The sequence below is a fragment of the Sander vitreus genome, chromosome 16 (assembly GCF_031162955.1).
Source record: "Sander vitreus isolate 19-12246 chromosome 16, sanVit1, whole genome shotgun sequence".
In the NCBI taxonomy this organism is placed as follows: domain Eukaryota; kingdom Metazoa; phylum Chordata; class Actinopteri; order Perciformes; family Percidae; genus Sander; species Sander vitreus.
In genome coordinates, this window is record NC_135870.1 from 5,058,712 (window position 1) to 5,075,810 (window position 17,099).

At 39.8% G+C, this 17,099-nt stretch overlaps 2 protein-coding genes across 4 annotated transcripts; one reads left to right on the forward strand and one right to left on the reverse strand.

Moving 5' to 3' along the window:
* Window positions 1–870: 870 nt before the first annotated feature.
* Window positions 871–8,272, forward strand: enoph1 (enolase-phosphatase 1). Its single transcript, XM_078271075.1, has 6 exons — window positions 871–1,227; window positions 1,803–1,904; window positions 3,669–3,871; window positions 5,504–5,636; window positions 5,820–5,943; window positions 7,114–8,272. Exons 1-6 carry the CDS (start codon window positions 1,144–1,146, stop codon window positions 7,251–7,253), a joined length of 786 nt encoding a protein of 261 aa, XP_078127201.1. The 5' UTR covers window positions 871–1,143; the 3' UTR covers window positions 7,254–8,272.
* On the reverse strand, window positions 2,149–13,953 carry tmem150c (transmembrane protein 150C). 3 transcript variants are annotated; one of them, XM_078271077.1, is made up of 9 exons: window positions 13,759–13,953; window positions 13,423–13,533; window positions 12,986–13,039; window positions 11,742–11,777; window positions 11,596–11,663; window positions 11,280–11,407; window positions 9,971–10,148; window positions 8,660–8,861; window positions 2,149–3,852 (listed from the first exon to the last, which is right to left on the reverse strand). In XM_078271077.1, the coding sequence occupies exons 2-9, from the start codon at window positions 13,500–13,502 to the stop codon at window positions 3,849–3,851; spliced, it is 750 nt and encodes a 249-aa protein (XP_078127203.1). In that variant the 5' UTR covers window positions 13,503–13,533; window positions 13,759–13,953; the 3' UTR covers window positions 2,149–3,848. The 3 variants fall into 3 exon arrangements, with proteins under 3 accessions (XP_078127203.1, XP_078127202.1, XP_078127204.1); XM_078271076.1 differs by having other exon boundaries at window positions 8,656–8,861; XM_078271078.1 differs by having other exon boundaries at window positions 8,656–8,861; window positions 13,423–13,548.
* Window positions 13,954–17,099: the final 3,146 nt, after the last annotated feature.

Below are 17,099 nucleotides of genomic sequence, written 5' to 3' on the forward strand. Positions count from 1 at the left end.
GAGCAGAAAAACAAATCCTAAATCTATTATTTATTATTTTTAGTTTCAGTGTTTTATATCTATGATTCAATTCAATTTTATTTATAGTATCAAATCATAACAAGAGTTATCTCGAGACACTTTACAGATAGAGTAGGTCTAGACCACACTCTATAATTTACAATTGTACATATCGTCACCTTCCTAAAATAATGGTAAAAAATAAGTCATTTTTTCAGGTTTTTCAGAAAACTGCACCAAATACTGAATATATATTTATTAATAATTTCACTCAAAAATGTTACGACAATAGATGACTATTGACATACTAATAACAATGTCTGTCAATTATGCAACATAAGAGGAATAAATGCCTTTGTGACTTAGGCAATCTTAAACCTATACACTCTGTCAACAATCAGTGTGTTTACATGCACAAACAACCTCATCACTCACCAATCGGGGACGAGCCCTGAATCATGGAAATAATAATAATAATAATAATAATAATAATAATAATAATAATAATAATAATAACTTCAGTGATAGAGTGGTAGATAGTGGTATATATATATATATATATATAGATAGATAGATAGATAGATAGATAGATAGGTAGATAGGCCATTATACTAAAGGTGTAGAATCACATGACCTGTTCAACTGAGGTGGCCAGCACCATGAGGAGATGATTTAGGCAAGAAAATCATTTTTGTCAAAAGATGACTTTAGGCCATTATTTTAGGAAGGTGACGATATGTTATATTCTGATCCACACTCCGTACCAGATGGAGGCGGTGATGCACCAAATCGTTGTTTGCCAACCGCTAATGAACCTGAAAGAAGAAGAGGAACAACACGCTCAGTAGCGCCCCCACCAAGCTGCAGCCTGAACTGACAGCTCTGACTGTAAGCTCTGAACATGTGTGCTCACTCACTGCTCCTTCACTACAGTCAGTGTCAGCATCAGCTGATGGCAAAGCACAGCTAGCTAGCGGCTTACATCTAACCAGGTGGTACCTCTCTTCGCGCCTGGCTACTCCTCACTCTGCTTCACCTATCCCGGGGTCAGAGCACCAGAGAAGAGCGCTTAATTTAACACTGTGGTGTTGCTAATTTATAAGCTAACGTCAGCTAACCAGCTGCAGCAGACTCTCCTAAAAAATGGCCACTGTTTCAATTCCTGCTTGTACCAGCGCACTCTTGCTGGATATCGAAGGAACAACAACACCAATCACGTTTGTAAAGGTACATTTTATTTGATGGAAATACTGTTTTGAACATACTAATGTCATAGCATGATAAGCTAATTATGTAGCGCTCAACAACGACTCTTAACAAAGATCCTGCTAACAGATGACTGTCACCAGTAGCGGGGCCAGCTAAACCAGTTAGCTTGACGGTGTTTGACTATTTTGGACTTTTGTGGCAGAGTCATAGCTCAATTTAACGCTTTTTCAGATTTTTATACTTTCATGCTTCCTTTCTTCGTTGTTCCCTTTCTATTCGCATTACATAAAAACGTGTTTAAAATCATTTGGGGCTCATTCCAAACCAAGGGGATGTTTTTCTCTCTAACATATACAGCAGCTATTTGCACGATTTTTCACGCTATTTGAGATAAAAGAATGCCTCAAAGTCTGTACAAAATCATCCTGTAGAGCCTTTGTTGTAATTGTTCATCATTTTTGACAACACAAAAAAATGGTTACATAAAATAGTAAGCTTTGATTTTTATGAATACGAACTAGTACATTTTATGTCTGAATTATTTATTTTCCCCCCTGTAAGCAGCCACCTAATGACCACTTTGTGTTTTCCAGGATATCTTATTTCCATACATCAGGGAGCATCTTGAGGAGTATTTGTCTACTCACTGGGAGGAGGATGAGTGCAAACAAGATGTTCATCTCCTAAAGAAACAGGTAAAGGAGGGACGAGCTTTCAGGATTTAATCAAAATTAAGAACCAACCTCTTGCTGCCGACAATCTCTTAGTGTCAACAGCTCAGTGAGTGAACGAGGGAAGACTTTGGCCCTCGACATGCATGTCAGTGTATTAGGCCAGAGACTATTGATTAGTTTTGATCAACTAATCTCTTCATTATTTTCTTGATGAAACGACTAATCATTTGGTCCATAAAATGTCGGGAAAAAAATGTCCATCATAATCAGTTCAGTTTACTTTATTATCCCAAATGGGAAACTTGAAATGCAGTCAGGAGTGAAAGATAAAAAAGAAACAAACATATTCAAGCAACATACAGATAGAGGCAACAATCCAAGACATAAGTACAACAAAGGTTTCCTGTATGTAATACACACAACACAAGTTATCACCACTGGAGCAATCTCTAAAAACAAAACAAAGTACTACATTACATGTGCAAATTAAGCTGATTTATTGCACATGGGACAAAGGAGTTTTTACCCCTGTTGGTCTTGAACCGAGGTACTCTAAATCTGCGACCTGAGGGGAGTATTACAAACTCAGAGTAAAGGGGGTGGTTTGTGCAGTCTAATATAGACCGAGCCTTGCGGAGTACTTGCTGGTCAAAGATAACCATCAAGGGGGACTGTGGGAAACCTATCACTTTACCAGCCACCTTTACAATATGGCTGAGATGGTTTTTGTCCCTGATATTCAGGTTACCGTACCAAGCAATCATGGCAAACATAAGAACTGATTCAATAAAAGATTTATAAAATAAGGACATCATTTTCCTATCTACATTAAAAGTGTTTAACTTCCTAAGGAAGTACAAACGTTGCTGTCCCTTCTTACAGACTGCATCACAATTCACATCAAACTTCAGGTTGTTATCTATGACGGTTCCCAGATACTTATACTGTTCAACAAACTCCGTTTCAGTTCCCTTAATGAAAGTCTAATTTCCCAAAAAATTCAAGTTGGCATATTCATGTTGCTTGTTTTGTTTAACCAAACAGTCCAAAACACAAATATGTTTGGTTTAGTATCATATGAGATTAAGAAAACTAGGAAATATTAACCTTTGAGAGAGTGGAATATTGTCACTTTTGCTTGAAAAAATGATGAATTGATTATAATATAGAATATACTGTAACTAATAGTTTCAGCTCTACAGTGTGTATTAATATACTGACATATACGGCATACCTTTTTCCAACAAACCAATATTATATTTTGTAGAGAATTGTTTATTTCAAATTAAATGACGTCCTGATTCACCATTTTATATTTTGGTGATTTGCACAGATGATGGATTTGTTGTATATTTCTAATAATGCAAAACATTTGCAACCAAATCTTAATGTTAATTTAAGTCTAATTACATTTGATTCCCCCTAAAATTAGGGTCAATGTTTACAAATTTTCAATTTCACACAATATGGATGTAAACACTCATGAATTAGAAAGTCAAAAGTTTAACCTCATAGTCCGTGTACATAACAAATACGTCAGGATGCAGGACTTTGCAGATTGTCCTGCAAAATGTAGTTGACTTAAGTCTTAAATTGTCTTCATTTTGCTTCAAATATTGAGACTTGAAGCAGGGAATGCTACACCTGTGGACAACAAAATGTTCAAATAAATGTGATCCAAAACCTGGTGAAAAAGCATGCCGTGCTCCTGATACCCGAGGACTTTAATGGTGTTCCCTTAATAATAATAATAATAATAAAAAAAAAGCCTGACTGTCATTGCAGATTGAAGAGGACATGAGACAGAATCGGTCGTGCCCCGTCCACACCGTGGACCAGACGGTTCACACAGACGAGGAGAAGGCCATTAGGGAAGTAATGGATAATGTGCTTTGGCAAATGGCAGCAGACAGGAAGTCAACAGCACTCAAACAGCTCCAGGGGCACATGTGGAGGGCAGCTTATTCATCTGGGAGAATCAAAGGCGAGTAAGTACACTGATCATTTTCCTCACTTCAAAATTCAGTCGTTTATACATATCCTCTGTTCAAACTTGAGTCATGACTCGGCAAGGTTTCTAGACATGTAAGGGCAATTTCACACCTATAGCTGGTTTGCTTTGGTCCGAATCAGTTGATGAGTTTGTAAACTTGAAACCATTCCCCTTGGCTCGGTTTTGTTTAAAACCTGGAAAACTCAAAGCGTCATTACAATCAAGCTACATTGTTCACTCTTACTTGTTGGTCGGATGTGTCTGGGGGGCAGGCGCAAACAAGTAAATACAGGAAGATGGTCCTGTGTTCTGGACGCAAATTTACGAATCCTACTATGGTCACGCCAAGACCCGCCCTACGAAACGGCTCGATTGGTTGGGGTTAGGCATTTGACCTCGAGTGGTTAAGGTTAGGATAGCCGATTGGTCAGGGGATAGGACCTGAACAAATGGGGTTACGTCACCTCTGCCGCATCGCAGATGTCACCTGACTACAGGAGACATTAGCTCAGACGTGCACAGTGTGTAGTAGTTGGTGCGGTTCGAGGTCGGATCGCGTTCTCACCACAAGCGAACCGTTCCAGAGTTCGTTTGAAAGCGTGGGGGGGTTGGGAAACGCAGCTTGTCTGTATTTCTTTAAACAACCGTCCGCTAACTCCAGATATTGGAGAAAGCGCAAGTTGATGTCAGGTTTTATCCCAGCAATGTACATCCGTTGAGCCGGACTTCCAGAAAACGTGATCAACATGAATATGTGTCTTAACTGAACACTTCATCAAATGATGGTCATGTGCTAGCCAATTATTTAGTCAGTCGACAGGAAAAACAATCAGCAACTGTAAAGTGCTCATATTATGCTTTTTGGCTTTTCCCCTTTCCTTTATCGTGTTATATATCTTTTTTGTGCATGTTATAGGTTTACAAAGTGAAAAAGCCCAAAGTCCACCCCAAAGGGACTTACCATCTCCAACAGAAAACACTGTTCACAAACTGCTCCAAACAGCTCTGTTGTAGTCCAGCCTTTACTTCAGAGACAAACGTGGTCACTTTGTAACACACGTTATAATGCTCACCTAGCTGCTGGCGTGGCACGCCCTCATACTCTGCTTCTGACTGGCTAGTAGTCCTTACCTAGCTACTGTCAGGGCACGCCCTCATACTCTGCTTCTGACTGGCTAGTAGTCCTTACCTAGGTACTGTCAGGGCACGCCCTCATACTCTGCTTCTGACTGGCTAGTAGTCCTTACCTAGGTACTGTCAGGGCACGCCCTCATACTCTGCTTCTGACTGGCTAGTAGTCCTTACCTAGGTACTGTCAGGGCACGCCCTCATACTCTGCTTCTGACTGGCTAGTAGTCCTTACCTAGGTACTGAGCATGTGCGACTCCCAACAAAGCTGTAACAGAAGTGTGATGCCTCACTCTGTAGCTAAAACAGAGAGCTCAACACACAGGGTGAAAAGAGGAGCTGCAGCAATGTGTAGTACAACAAAAATATGGTGTATTTTGAAAATGAAACCATGTAAACCTATTCTGGTACAACCTCTAAATACAATTATGAACCTGAAAAATGAGCATAATTTGAGCACTTTAAAATAATGTTTGTCTTCTAATTTTGTTGCAAACAGGGTCTACCAGGATGTTGTTCCATCCATCAAAAGATGGAGAGGACAGGGACTAAAAGTGTACATTTACTCCTCTGGAAGCGTGGAGGCACAGAAACTTCTGTTTGGATACTCTGTCGAAGGAGATGTTTTAGATGTAAGTACAGCCGCCTCTCTCATCGTGTGTTTAATACTCACAAGAAGATCAACATATTTCAATACAAACATAGTTTACCATATCTGTCTTTTTTTCTTTCTTTTTTTTAACCAATTTGTTGGTTTAATTGATTTCAGGCAATTGTAAAGTCATGCTGAGATGTTCTTTTTCAAAACGTTTCAGTTGTTCGATGGTCACTTTGACACCAGTATAGGAGCTAAAGTGGAATGCAAAAGCTACGAGAGAATTGCTGAGCGGATTGGCTGTCAACCCGAGGAAATCACATTCTTGACCGACGTCACTCGTGGTAAGACTTGGTTTGTGGAAGTCTTGCTAATAATACATACTAGAATATGTTCCTTTTAATGTGATTATATGATTTAGTACGGTACTTGAGTTTTGTGTTATCATATTCCCATCAGCCTCAGTTGTGTGTACATTTTGTGTTTAGTGCTGATTCGCGGGGGCCACACGGAATCTACGGGCGCAGAATTTTTCGGCGATTTTACAAACACCTTCACCTCAAGCAGAAAAACGGTCCGCTAACTTCCGCAGATTTTCATTCTAGATCATTGCTGAAAACTGTAAAAAAAAAAAAAACATCTGCAGACTTTGTTTGAGTCTGTTAATTAGCAAATGTTGAACTAAGACGATAAACATTACATCAGCATGCTAGTATTGTGAGCATGTTAGTCTGTTGACATTAGCATTTAGCTTGAAGCACCTCCTCACAAAGCTGCCAGTCTTGTTAAAGGCGCCCTGCGGAGTACACAAAGTTTCTGTTTACATTCGGTGTTACTCAAGAAAACCCATTGTGCACATCCTTGAGGTCTAACAAATGTGCAAACAATTCTGCGGTTTAAAAACACATCATGATCTGACGCACTTTTCTCCGGTCCTTTCTCAACAACAGATTTCATAAAAAAAGATATTTGTGAATGAGACCCAACAGCGCTAATCGTGGTCTGGATTATACTAAGTTTAATGGGCACAAAATGCCAAAAAACAAACAAAATGAAATGCATTTCATTTTGCAGTAAGGCTCTGTTAATGTTGCATTACATTTTGGATCCATATATTCATTAGGGGTGGGAATCACCAAAGGCCCCTCGATGCAATATTATCACATTACCTACGTCACCATACGATATTATTGGGATATATTGCAATTTCTGACCTTTTTTCCAACTTCAAATGATGTCCCCCAAAGGAGAACTTGGTCAACATCTGTTTCATCTAAAAAGATAAACTTCTTTGTTTGTTTGTTTCTCACCACTGCACCATCTAGTAGACTGACAAAGCAAATATTATTCTAGTACCAAAAAGTTAAATTCTCATGTTCAATGTATATAATAAAAGATCGATACTTGGCGTCTGGGTATCGATACAGTATTGCCACGGAAAATATCGCAATGCTACACTGTATCGATTCCCCCCCCCCGCCCCTAATATTCACTCGTGTATTTGTCATTTGCAGAGGCTAAAGCAGCTGAAGAAGCCGGGGTGAACGTGGTGGTGGTGGTCCGGCCTGGAAACATGGAGCTGACGGATGACGAGAGGGCCCACTATGACCTCGTTACATCCTTTAGCCAACTTGAACTGACGGGACGGGCTTAACATAGTGTGTGTGTGTGGAAGAAGACGGGGAGAACTTCTCCAACTTCGTTCCATACTGACCTGTTCCTTCTCTTCTCTAGCCCTCCCCAGCTCCCCCTTCACCGCCCTCCTTTTTTGCAACTCTGTTTTTGTTTGTGCCACGTTGACAGTTCAAGAAGTGTAGGAGCTGCTGCCGGGACTTCAGTTAGCCACCAGTAGGGCTAACATAGTCCCAGTCTGTAAGAAGTCCATCTACACAGGTCTTTCAGGATGCCCTTCACATGTATGGAAACAGATCTACGTAGGAGCATCACTCTCATCGGACCATTTGATTGACTGAGAAGAGAACTAAGCCTGATGGAAACTGCACATAACCTGTGAAGTTACTTTACCTTTTTAGATGAACCGTATTTTGGTCGCTGAACCGCTTCCAAACTTTCCAACTGTATGTGTTGTATTTCGTCACCGTTTAGTAAACATTTTCCATCTGTATGCTGTTTTCTCCCCTCTACACATACTGTACACACGTGTTGCAGATGTTTGAAGTTTTATCCAGTGATTAAACTGTTTAACGTTGTCATGTTTTAGAAAGTAGAACTACAGTGTAGATGCACTCAGCAGTGCTGCTGCTGGCAGGAAGTTCTCATATCAAACGTTGTCTTAATTAGTCTACTCAGCAGATGAATGGTGTCTATTTAAATGTGCCATCCTCGTAACGTTGGTGTTGGAAAGTTACCCGAAATAAATTGCCAAATTGAGGATTAATGTGTGTGAAACATAAGTGGTATGATTCAGGAAATGATCATCTAAAATCTTGCTTCCAATAAATGCCTTGTCTCACACATAAGCCTGTCTTCTCCCTCAGTCCAAATGTTTATGTTCGTCTGTGTCTAAACAATACTTGACGTTCTATGTAATGGAAAAGCTTGTACATTAAACACTTTAGTGTAAATCTAAAATGGTTTAAGGGTCCAAAAAATAAGTTTCTCAATTATCTGTACTGGTATTGAGCCATACAGCTATTTGTTTTGGTTTCATGTGCCAACATTTTTTTAAAGGACGTTTATTTGACTTTCTTGCCAAGTTTGTCTACAATAAATATATAACGTGTTAATTAGTGAGCTTTAGAGGAGGATTTTGTTACCTTAGGACAGAGCTGGGCTAGCTGTTTCCACTCTTTATGCTAAGCTAACTGGCTGCAAGCGTCCTTGCATATAAAGAGAAATGAGTACAATGATTTTCTACTTTTGAATGTTTGTAGATAAAAACATACCTAACAGTCAAACATTCCTACATGAAGTGATTATTTGGTAAGAGTGAGTAGAGTAAAAAAATATGGAATAAATGCATCTTAAAGTTGCTGATCCATGCGCCTCCTGCAGTTAAACATGAGGATCTTTAAACGTGAGACAGTGTGACATACCTACATTTGGTCCAGCTGGTACCTGGACGCTTCAGAGAGCGCCTCTGACCGGCTCACTGTACCAGAGTTGTCTGTGCACACGATGTCGAAGCGGTTGTGGCGAAACTCGATGGCAAAAGTGCAGATGAAGGTGATGAAGAACATGACCAGCGCCCACTGGGACTGAGCTGCTTGCATGTGGAGGCGCTGACCTATCAGGGAGAAGTCTGTAGCTGGTGAGTTAAGGATGAGACGTGAAAATGAGGGATTACAGATCATGAAAACAGTCTTTATCTGCAATGTTTAATTTCCGGGATTGTTCAGGTGCCACTGAAAATTCTACCTTCTTTTCTTTTCTTTGTGTTGGTGTTCTAACCTCCGATGGATTTGTGAGGACTATGGTTAACTGCTCCTCAGATCTCTGCAGGGTAAATCCAGACAGCTAGCTAGACTATCTGTCCAATCTGAGTTTTCTGTTGCACGACTAAAACAACCTTTGACAACACACGTTCCACCAAAACAAGTTTCTTCCCGAGGCTATTTTGCAGCGGCTCTGTTGCTCCGTCCGGCGCTTAGCGCTGCCCACGACGATTGTGATTGGTTTAAAGAAATGCCAATAAACCAGAGCATGTTTTTCTCCCATCCCGGAATACTGTGTGGACTCGCCTCCGCAGCGCTGTGGAGGAAGGTCTGGCAATAAAGCCAGCAGCCAATTAGCTTAGCTTAGCATAAAAACTGGAAACACAGAAACAGCTACAGAAGCTCTGTCCAAATGTGACTGAATCCATCTACCAGCACCTCTAAAGCTCAGAAGTTAACACATTATATTTTATTTGTTTAATCTGTGTAAAAAAAAAAAGACACATTTTGGACAGAGCCAGGCTAGCTGTTTCCAGTCTTTATACTATGCTAAGCTAAGTGTAGCTTCATATTTGACAGTACAGACATTAGAGTGGTATCGTTAAAGGTACAGGCAAACTACTTAACGATAGATATATAGATACATATATTTTATATTAGAGCTGAAAATATTAGTTGATTTATCTTTCATCAACAATTTTTAATATTTGGATTCCAGGATTTGCTGCTTTGAATATTTTTGGGTTTTGGATTGTTGGCCAAACAAAACAATTAATTCAAAGATATTGGGCTTTAGGAATCTTATGATGTACATTTTTTCTTTTACTATTTTCTTATATTTGACAAACCCAATGACTCAAATGATTGTCAGTCAAAGGGCCCCTTTAAATTCACAACATACAGTACAGTTGGTCAGTCGTTACCTTTTAAACAATATGTTCATTACAGTCTTAAAGCGGTCGGAGTAAAAGGATACAGAGGATCATGCAGACAGTGATGGATCCAGACAACAGGAAGCGGATGATCCCAGTCTTCCTCCCTTCATTCTTCAGGTCCACTCTCAGGGTGATGAAGGACTGCACCCAGCAGTACAGCATTCCCAGTCCAAACGTCATTAAGGTGCCAAAGTTGTGGATCATCTCCTCAGTAAATACCTTAAACCAAAACCAATCAATTAAGACAATAATCTCAGTTCTGATCAACACGTCACCGATATCCACAAACGATCTCAGCAGAGATGACATGTCATCCGTAAATGCAGAGCACTTTCTGTTGCTCCACACCTCCTGCTGTTACTTTACAACCCACCCTGCTGTACTCTTCCCCCTGTTTCTACAACATGCTCACCATTTCTAACAAAAACAAATTCACCAAGATCACACACTCTGCCTCCATCTGGGAGACGATACCGGAGCATCCCAGCCTGTTCCATCAGACCGAACAACAGCTTCATTCCCTAAGCTCAACACCCTCCACTCTCTCCCTCCCCTCCTCTCCCCTGAATCCCCAAGAACGCTGGACTCTGAACCTCCTCTCCCCCCCATCAGGATCTGCACTGGCCACTTTATATAAAAGAAGACACTCAGGAACTCTTCCTTTTATATTGCAAATTACAATATCTTCATCTTTAGTTTTCTATACAGTTTGATTTTGCCTTACATTTGCACTATTTAGAATGTATTACTGTATTGTACATATTACTTATCTTTTTTTAATCTTCATTCGTACATACACTACCGGTCAAAAGTTTGGGGTCACTTAGACATTTCCATTCCACTCTATTACAGACAGAATACCAGCTGAGATCAGTTGCATTGTTTTTTTAACCAGGGCAGCAGTTTTCAGATTACATTATGTGTTTACATAATTGCAAAAGGGTTCTCCAATGTTTTCTCAGTTAAATGATATCAGATTAGTAAACATAATGAGCCTTTGGACCATTGGATGAATGGTTGCTGATAAAGGACAATGTAGATATTGCTAACTGAGAAAACTGAGAAAACATTGGAGAACTCTTTTGCAATTATGTAAACACATAATGTAATCTGAAAACTGCTGCCCTGATTAAAGAAACAATGCAACTGATCTCAGCTGGTATTCTGTCTGTAATGGAGTGGAATGGAAATGTCTAAGTGACCCCAAACTTATGATCAGTAGAGTATTACTTATCTTTTTTTATCTTTATTTGTACATAGTGTATTACTTATCTTATTTCTCCCCTTCATCCATCCATCCCTTAATAATATTCAAATACATGTACTGTATGTGCCAGTGGTGCACGTTACCTGGAAGTTTCCAACCAGTGTCATTCCAAAGCAGCCGATAGAGAAAGCCACCAGACTACCGACATTCAGCCATTGATGGTATGCTCTGTGTTTCAGCTGACGGTATCTGAGGACAGCAATTATGAACCCTGAAATAGAGAACAACCAACGGAAACCATGTAATCGATCCTGCTAACAAGCACTGTGTGTATAAAAAGCCTAAAGACACACCAACACGACATTGGTTTAGTCTTTTCATGGGATTTGTTGGCAATATCAAAATATTAGCGTTTGCATTTGTGACATCTTGTATTATAACGATCAACGCTGCTCTCACCCCCAAACGCAGACAAGTTCATGACCTCGCTGAAGATGCAGCTGGCTGGTGAAAAGTTGCCTGCAACACTGGAATGGGAAACATTTGGATTTGTCGCTAAAATAAAAATGATTTACAACAATAAGGAAAGAATGATGAGTACCTACCTAATGTAGGGAGGGTAAAACGATCCATTTCTTCTCCTGAAAACACATAAAAACAAGATTAACCCAAAGATAAAAAAAAAAGTCATCTTTGGATGATATTGTGTGATTCTTACCTAGGTCTGGACGATTAATTGAAAATGTATCGACATTGGAATTCTGAAGCTGTTATCGACGTATTTTTCCCATGACGATAATTTTGATTATTTATTCCTGTTGATAGGCCTACTTTCTCCTTAAAGTGCTCATATTATGCTCATTTTCAGGTTCATAATTGTATTTAGAGGTTATATCAGAATAGGTTGATATGGTTTAATTTTCAAAAAACACCATATTTTTGTTGTACTGCACATTGCTGCAGCTCCTCTTTTCACCCTGTGTGTTGAGCTCTCTGTTTTAGCTACAGAGTGAGACCTCTCACTTCTGTAACATCTTTGTTGGGAGTCGCACATGCTCAGTAGCTAGGTAAGGACTACTAGCCAGTCAGAAGCAGAGTATGAGGGCGTGCCCTGACAGTACCTAGGTAAGGACTACTAGCCAGTCAGAAGCAGAGTATGAGGGCGTGCCCTGACAGTACCTGGGTAAGGACTACTAGCCAGTCAGAAGCAGAGTATGAGGGCGTGCCCTAACAGTAGCTAGGTAAGGACTGCTAGCCAGTCAGAAGCAGAGTATGAGGGCGTGCCCTGACAGTAGCTAGGTAAGGACTACTAGCCAGTCAGAAGCAGAGTATGAGGGCGTGCCCTGACAGTACCTAGGTAAGGACTACTAGCCAGTCAGAAGCAGAGTATGAGGGCGTGCCATGCTAGCAGCTAGGCGAGCATTATAACGTGTGTTACAAAGTGACCACGTTTGTCTCTGAAGTAAAGGCTGGACTACAATAGAGCTGTTTGGAGCAGTTTGTGAACAGTGTTTTCTGTTGGAGATGGTAAGTCCCTTTGGGGGGGACTTTGGGCTTTTTCACTTCGTAAACCTATAACATGCACAAAAAAGATATACAATACTATAAAGGGAAGCCAAAAAGCATAATATGAGCACTTTAAAAACATTCTACCATGTGTGTAGTCACGTGACTTTGTCCGGACCATGGAAAACATAACGGAGGATAACTCAAACACCAAGTCTGAGTCAACTGAGCAACTTGTGCCTCCCCCAAAAAACGCAGTGTCCGTAATTTTTCATTATCGAAGTATAATGTGCAATTAATCGTGATTTCGATTATAGGTGATATCGTGCAGCCCTATTCTTACCTGTATGATGAACCCAGGGGTGCGATCTTCTCATCATTTACAGCTACAAAGTATCTATCAGAACAAAGGAGGGAATATAATATTAAAGATGAATAGAAGTTATAGTATACTGTAGTCACCTGTCATTTGCGTCGTTCTGTAATTCTTGTCTCGTTGTCGTCATTTTGTGTCTCTGTGTTGTCATTTGGCTTTTTTTCCTGTAGTATTCTGCGTCTTTTTGTAATTATTTGCATTTTCTTGTAGTCCTAGCGTCTCTTTGTAGTCTTTTTGCATCTTTTTATAGTCATTTTCTGTCTCTTGATAATCCTTTGTGTCTCTTTGTAGTCGTGCGTCTTTTTGTAGTCATTTTGTTTATCAGTGTAGTCGTTTCGTGTCTCTTGGTATTTGCTTTTTGTAGTCGTTTGTGTCTCTTTGTAGCTGTTTTTAACAGAACTTACACCAGCCACAGTCCAGCAGCAGTGAGCACAGAGTAGACGGGAGGTAGAAGAGCCCACCGACTGCTGCTCCAGTTCCACATCGCCTGTCTCCTCTGACAGCTCAGAGTTTGTCTGGAAGATATTAACCTATTAAAAACGTTTTATTGTCATAAGGGAGATGCTATGGTGTGGGCACATTTACTTAAAAAAAGAGAGCTATAGGAAGTGAGCACGCAGGAGAACATAGCACTTAAAATAAACATAGAGGGTGGGAAACCGGTTATTCTTTTTGGTTTGTAAACATAAATGAACTGTCGATAAAACTGCCTTCCGTGTCCGCCCAGGGTATTCTCTTACCGTTCCGTGGTTCAGCTAAATGTTTGTAGACTGGAAATACGGCAACGTTACATAGACTTCTCATCTACATTATCTTATATATAGTCGGTAATACACGTCGCAACAGGCAACAATTCTTTCATTACTGATAAAGGTGTGATGCCGTCGTGGTGTCATACAGAAGGTATGAGTACATGTAATCCTGGCAAGACAGATTTTCCGGTTTGGGTATCTGTCCTTCAAAATAAAAGCGTGGAATTGTAAATAAATAAAGACAGTATCCGATTATGCAGAGATGGATTTTTTTTTTTCATTTATTACTAGCAGTATTACAGTGTAAAATTACTTTGTTACAATAGAATTTCCTGCATTCAAAATCTTCCTTAAAAGTACAAAAGTATAATTAAATAAACTTAAGAGTACCAAAAGTAAAAGTACAAATTAAGCAGATATTAGAAGTATTATTTTAATTAGTGATGCATTAATGTGTACATCACATTCATGTTGCCGCTGCTTTTCCATATGCATGTTTTCAAACACTATATGCACATTATTTATAGTGTAGCTTATTGTTGTTTTTATTTTTTTATTCTATTTTTTTCTGCAATGTTGAGGAGCCAAACCCAAATCATTTTACTCTTATACCTGTATAATTGAGGTGTAACAATAAAGGAATCATGCGAGATGAGTAATTTACAATTTATTTGTTGATTCATATTTTTCTTAATAATCAGAATCTGCAAAGTAACTACAAAAATGTAGTGGAGTAAAATGTGCAATATTGTCCTCTGAAATGTGGTGGAGTATAAGTAAGTACAAAATACCATAAAGTTGAAATACTCAAGTAAAGTAACAGTAGCAAGGAATTTGTACATAAGTTCCAGTTTAGTTTAGTCACACGGTGCGACATTGTGCAGGGGAGGTTAGAAACCAGTTACACTGAGCAGCAGTGACAATTAGAAAAAGTGTACAAAATGGGATGAATTACAATAAGATCTTAAAAGTCATTGTTGATGTTTTTGAATGATGATAATGTAAATGTTGATTGTAGTGATCCCGGTAGAGATGGTCCTCTCCATTTCAATGTATATTTTAAGAGACGTCCGACAAAATGGGGGTCCTCAGAGTGTCTTGTATTGTATGAGTGAATCTCTGTGAACAGCTTAAAAAAAAAAAAAAAATGTGCTTGAGTAAAGTTACTTTCCATCACTGGATATATGTTTATCTATTGTCTGCAATGGTGGAAAGTAAGTAACAGTAGATATATTGTGTATGTTTTATCAAATAACCACAAAGTAACAGAGATAAAGAAGAGGAGTATTCTGGTACAGGAAGGAGTATTGATCGGGGGAAACAACAGTTCAACAGCACATCTCCACCGGAAACCCCCAAACAGGATCACCCGACCATGACAAACACAGAAGACTTCGGTAAACAGAGCAGAACTTTTAACTGAAGCACCGTTGTAAACAGTGAAAGGAATGTGACACAACCGTTTCATTTGAAGCTGCTTTTTGTGAGTTATAACAAAGCTCTGTAAAGCTGTAATCCTGCCATCTATATTGTGTATATCCTTCTTTTAATAAAGAGGGATTAACCGTACTGTCTATGCCGGTATACAGACTAGGGATAGACCGATAACCGAGCCGTTTTTTGTCAGTTTGCAGATTATCTGTATCAGCGTTTTATTTGCCTGATAACCGATAAAATAAATAATTAGAAAGTGATCTACTTTGGCTCAGCTCCAGCTCTGTGTCTGTCCCTCTGCTTCGGTTTCACTCCCCACTGAGTCTGACTTAATGTCCCGCCCACAACACCATCTGACTTTTACTGGGTATTATGTTGAAAGTTTCTAATTTATTAATAATTGCTTAAAGCATTTAAACAAAGTTTCTTAAAGCGCCCATATTATGCTCATTTTGAGGTTCATAATTGTATTTTGAGGTTGTACCAGAATAGGTTTACATGGTTTAATTTTCAAAAACATATTTTTGTTGTACTGCACATTGCTGCAGCTCCTCTTTTCACCCTGTGTGTTGAGCTCTCTGTTTTAGCTACAGAGTGAGACATCTCACTTCTGTTCCATCTTGTTGGGAGTCGCACATGCTCAGTACCTAGGTAAGGACTACTAGCCAGTCAGAAGCAGAGTATGAGGGCGTGCCCTGACAGTACCTAGGTAAGGACTACTAGCCAGTCAGAAGCAGAGTATGAGGGCGTGCCACGCTAACAGCTAGGCGAGCATTATAACGTGTGTTACAAAGTGACGCACGTTCGTCACGGAAGTAAAGGCTGGACTACAATAGAGCTGTTTATGTTCGCCTTCAGGATGAACTGTAATAACTGGTTAACCCTTTGACATCATCATCTGGCGTCATCAGGTCAAAACATGAAATCGTCCAGTATTTAGTTTTATGACTAAATACCTGAATCAATTAAGTAGAGCTGCAAAGATTAATCAATTAGTTGTCAACTATTAAATTAATCGCCAACTATTTTGATAATCGGTTTGTCATTTTTTAAAAATTAAATAAAAAGGAAGATTTCTCTGATTCCAGCTTCTTAAATGTGAATATGTTCTAGTTTCTTCTCTCCTCTGTGACAGTAAACTGAATATCTTTGAGTTGTGGACAAAACAAGACATTTGAGGACGTCATCTTGGGCTTTTGGGAAACACTGATCCACATTATTCACCCTTTCATAGACCAAACAACTAATCGATTGAGAAAATAATCAACAATGAAAATAATCGTTAGCTGCAGCCCTACACTAATGGCATTCCCATCATCCTCAGCTGCACTTTGTGTTTAGTGCTGATTAGCAAATGTTAGCATGCTAACACGTTAAAACTAAGATGGCGAACATGATAAACAAACAACACAGAGCTGCTGTTGTGGCTGTAAAGGCAGTGACACACCAACCCGATAATCGGCCGTCGGACAGTCTGACGAGGTCGGTGACTCGAGTCCGTTCGGTGTGTTCCGTGTCGTCGTCTGTCCGAGGAGCTATCGGCCTTCATTTTGGCCGATGTGACTTGTTGCGTCGGAGAGCGGGCAGTCGGACTCCATGACCAATCTGATTGGTGGAGTGCTAACCCGGAAATGACGAGCGGGATTAGCATGACTAACGCCTCTCAAAATCTGTCGATCTGAAATGAAGACAGATTCAGCAACTGCATGGCCTATTTCTCGCTTAAAATGTTTTCAGAAACACGTTTCAGTGAACCATTTTAGTAAAATATGAGATTGTATTCTGAACAAGCCGCCACGACAGTCTGGCTTTGAATTTCTGGAGAAACCAGACCCACGTGACGCGTTCGTCCAATCAGCTGCCGTTGGCAGTCGGGATCGCTTCGGTGTGTTCCG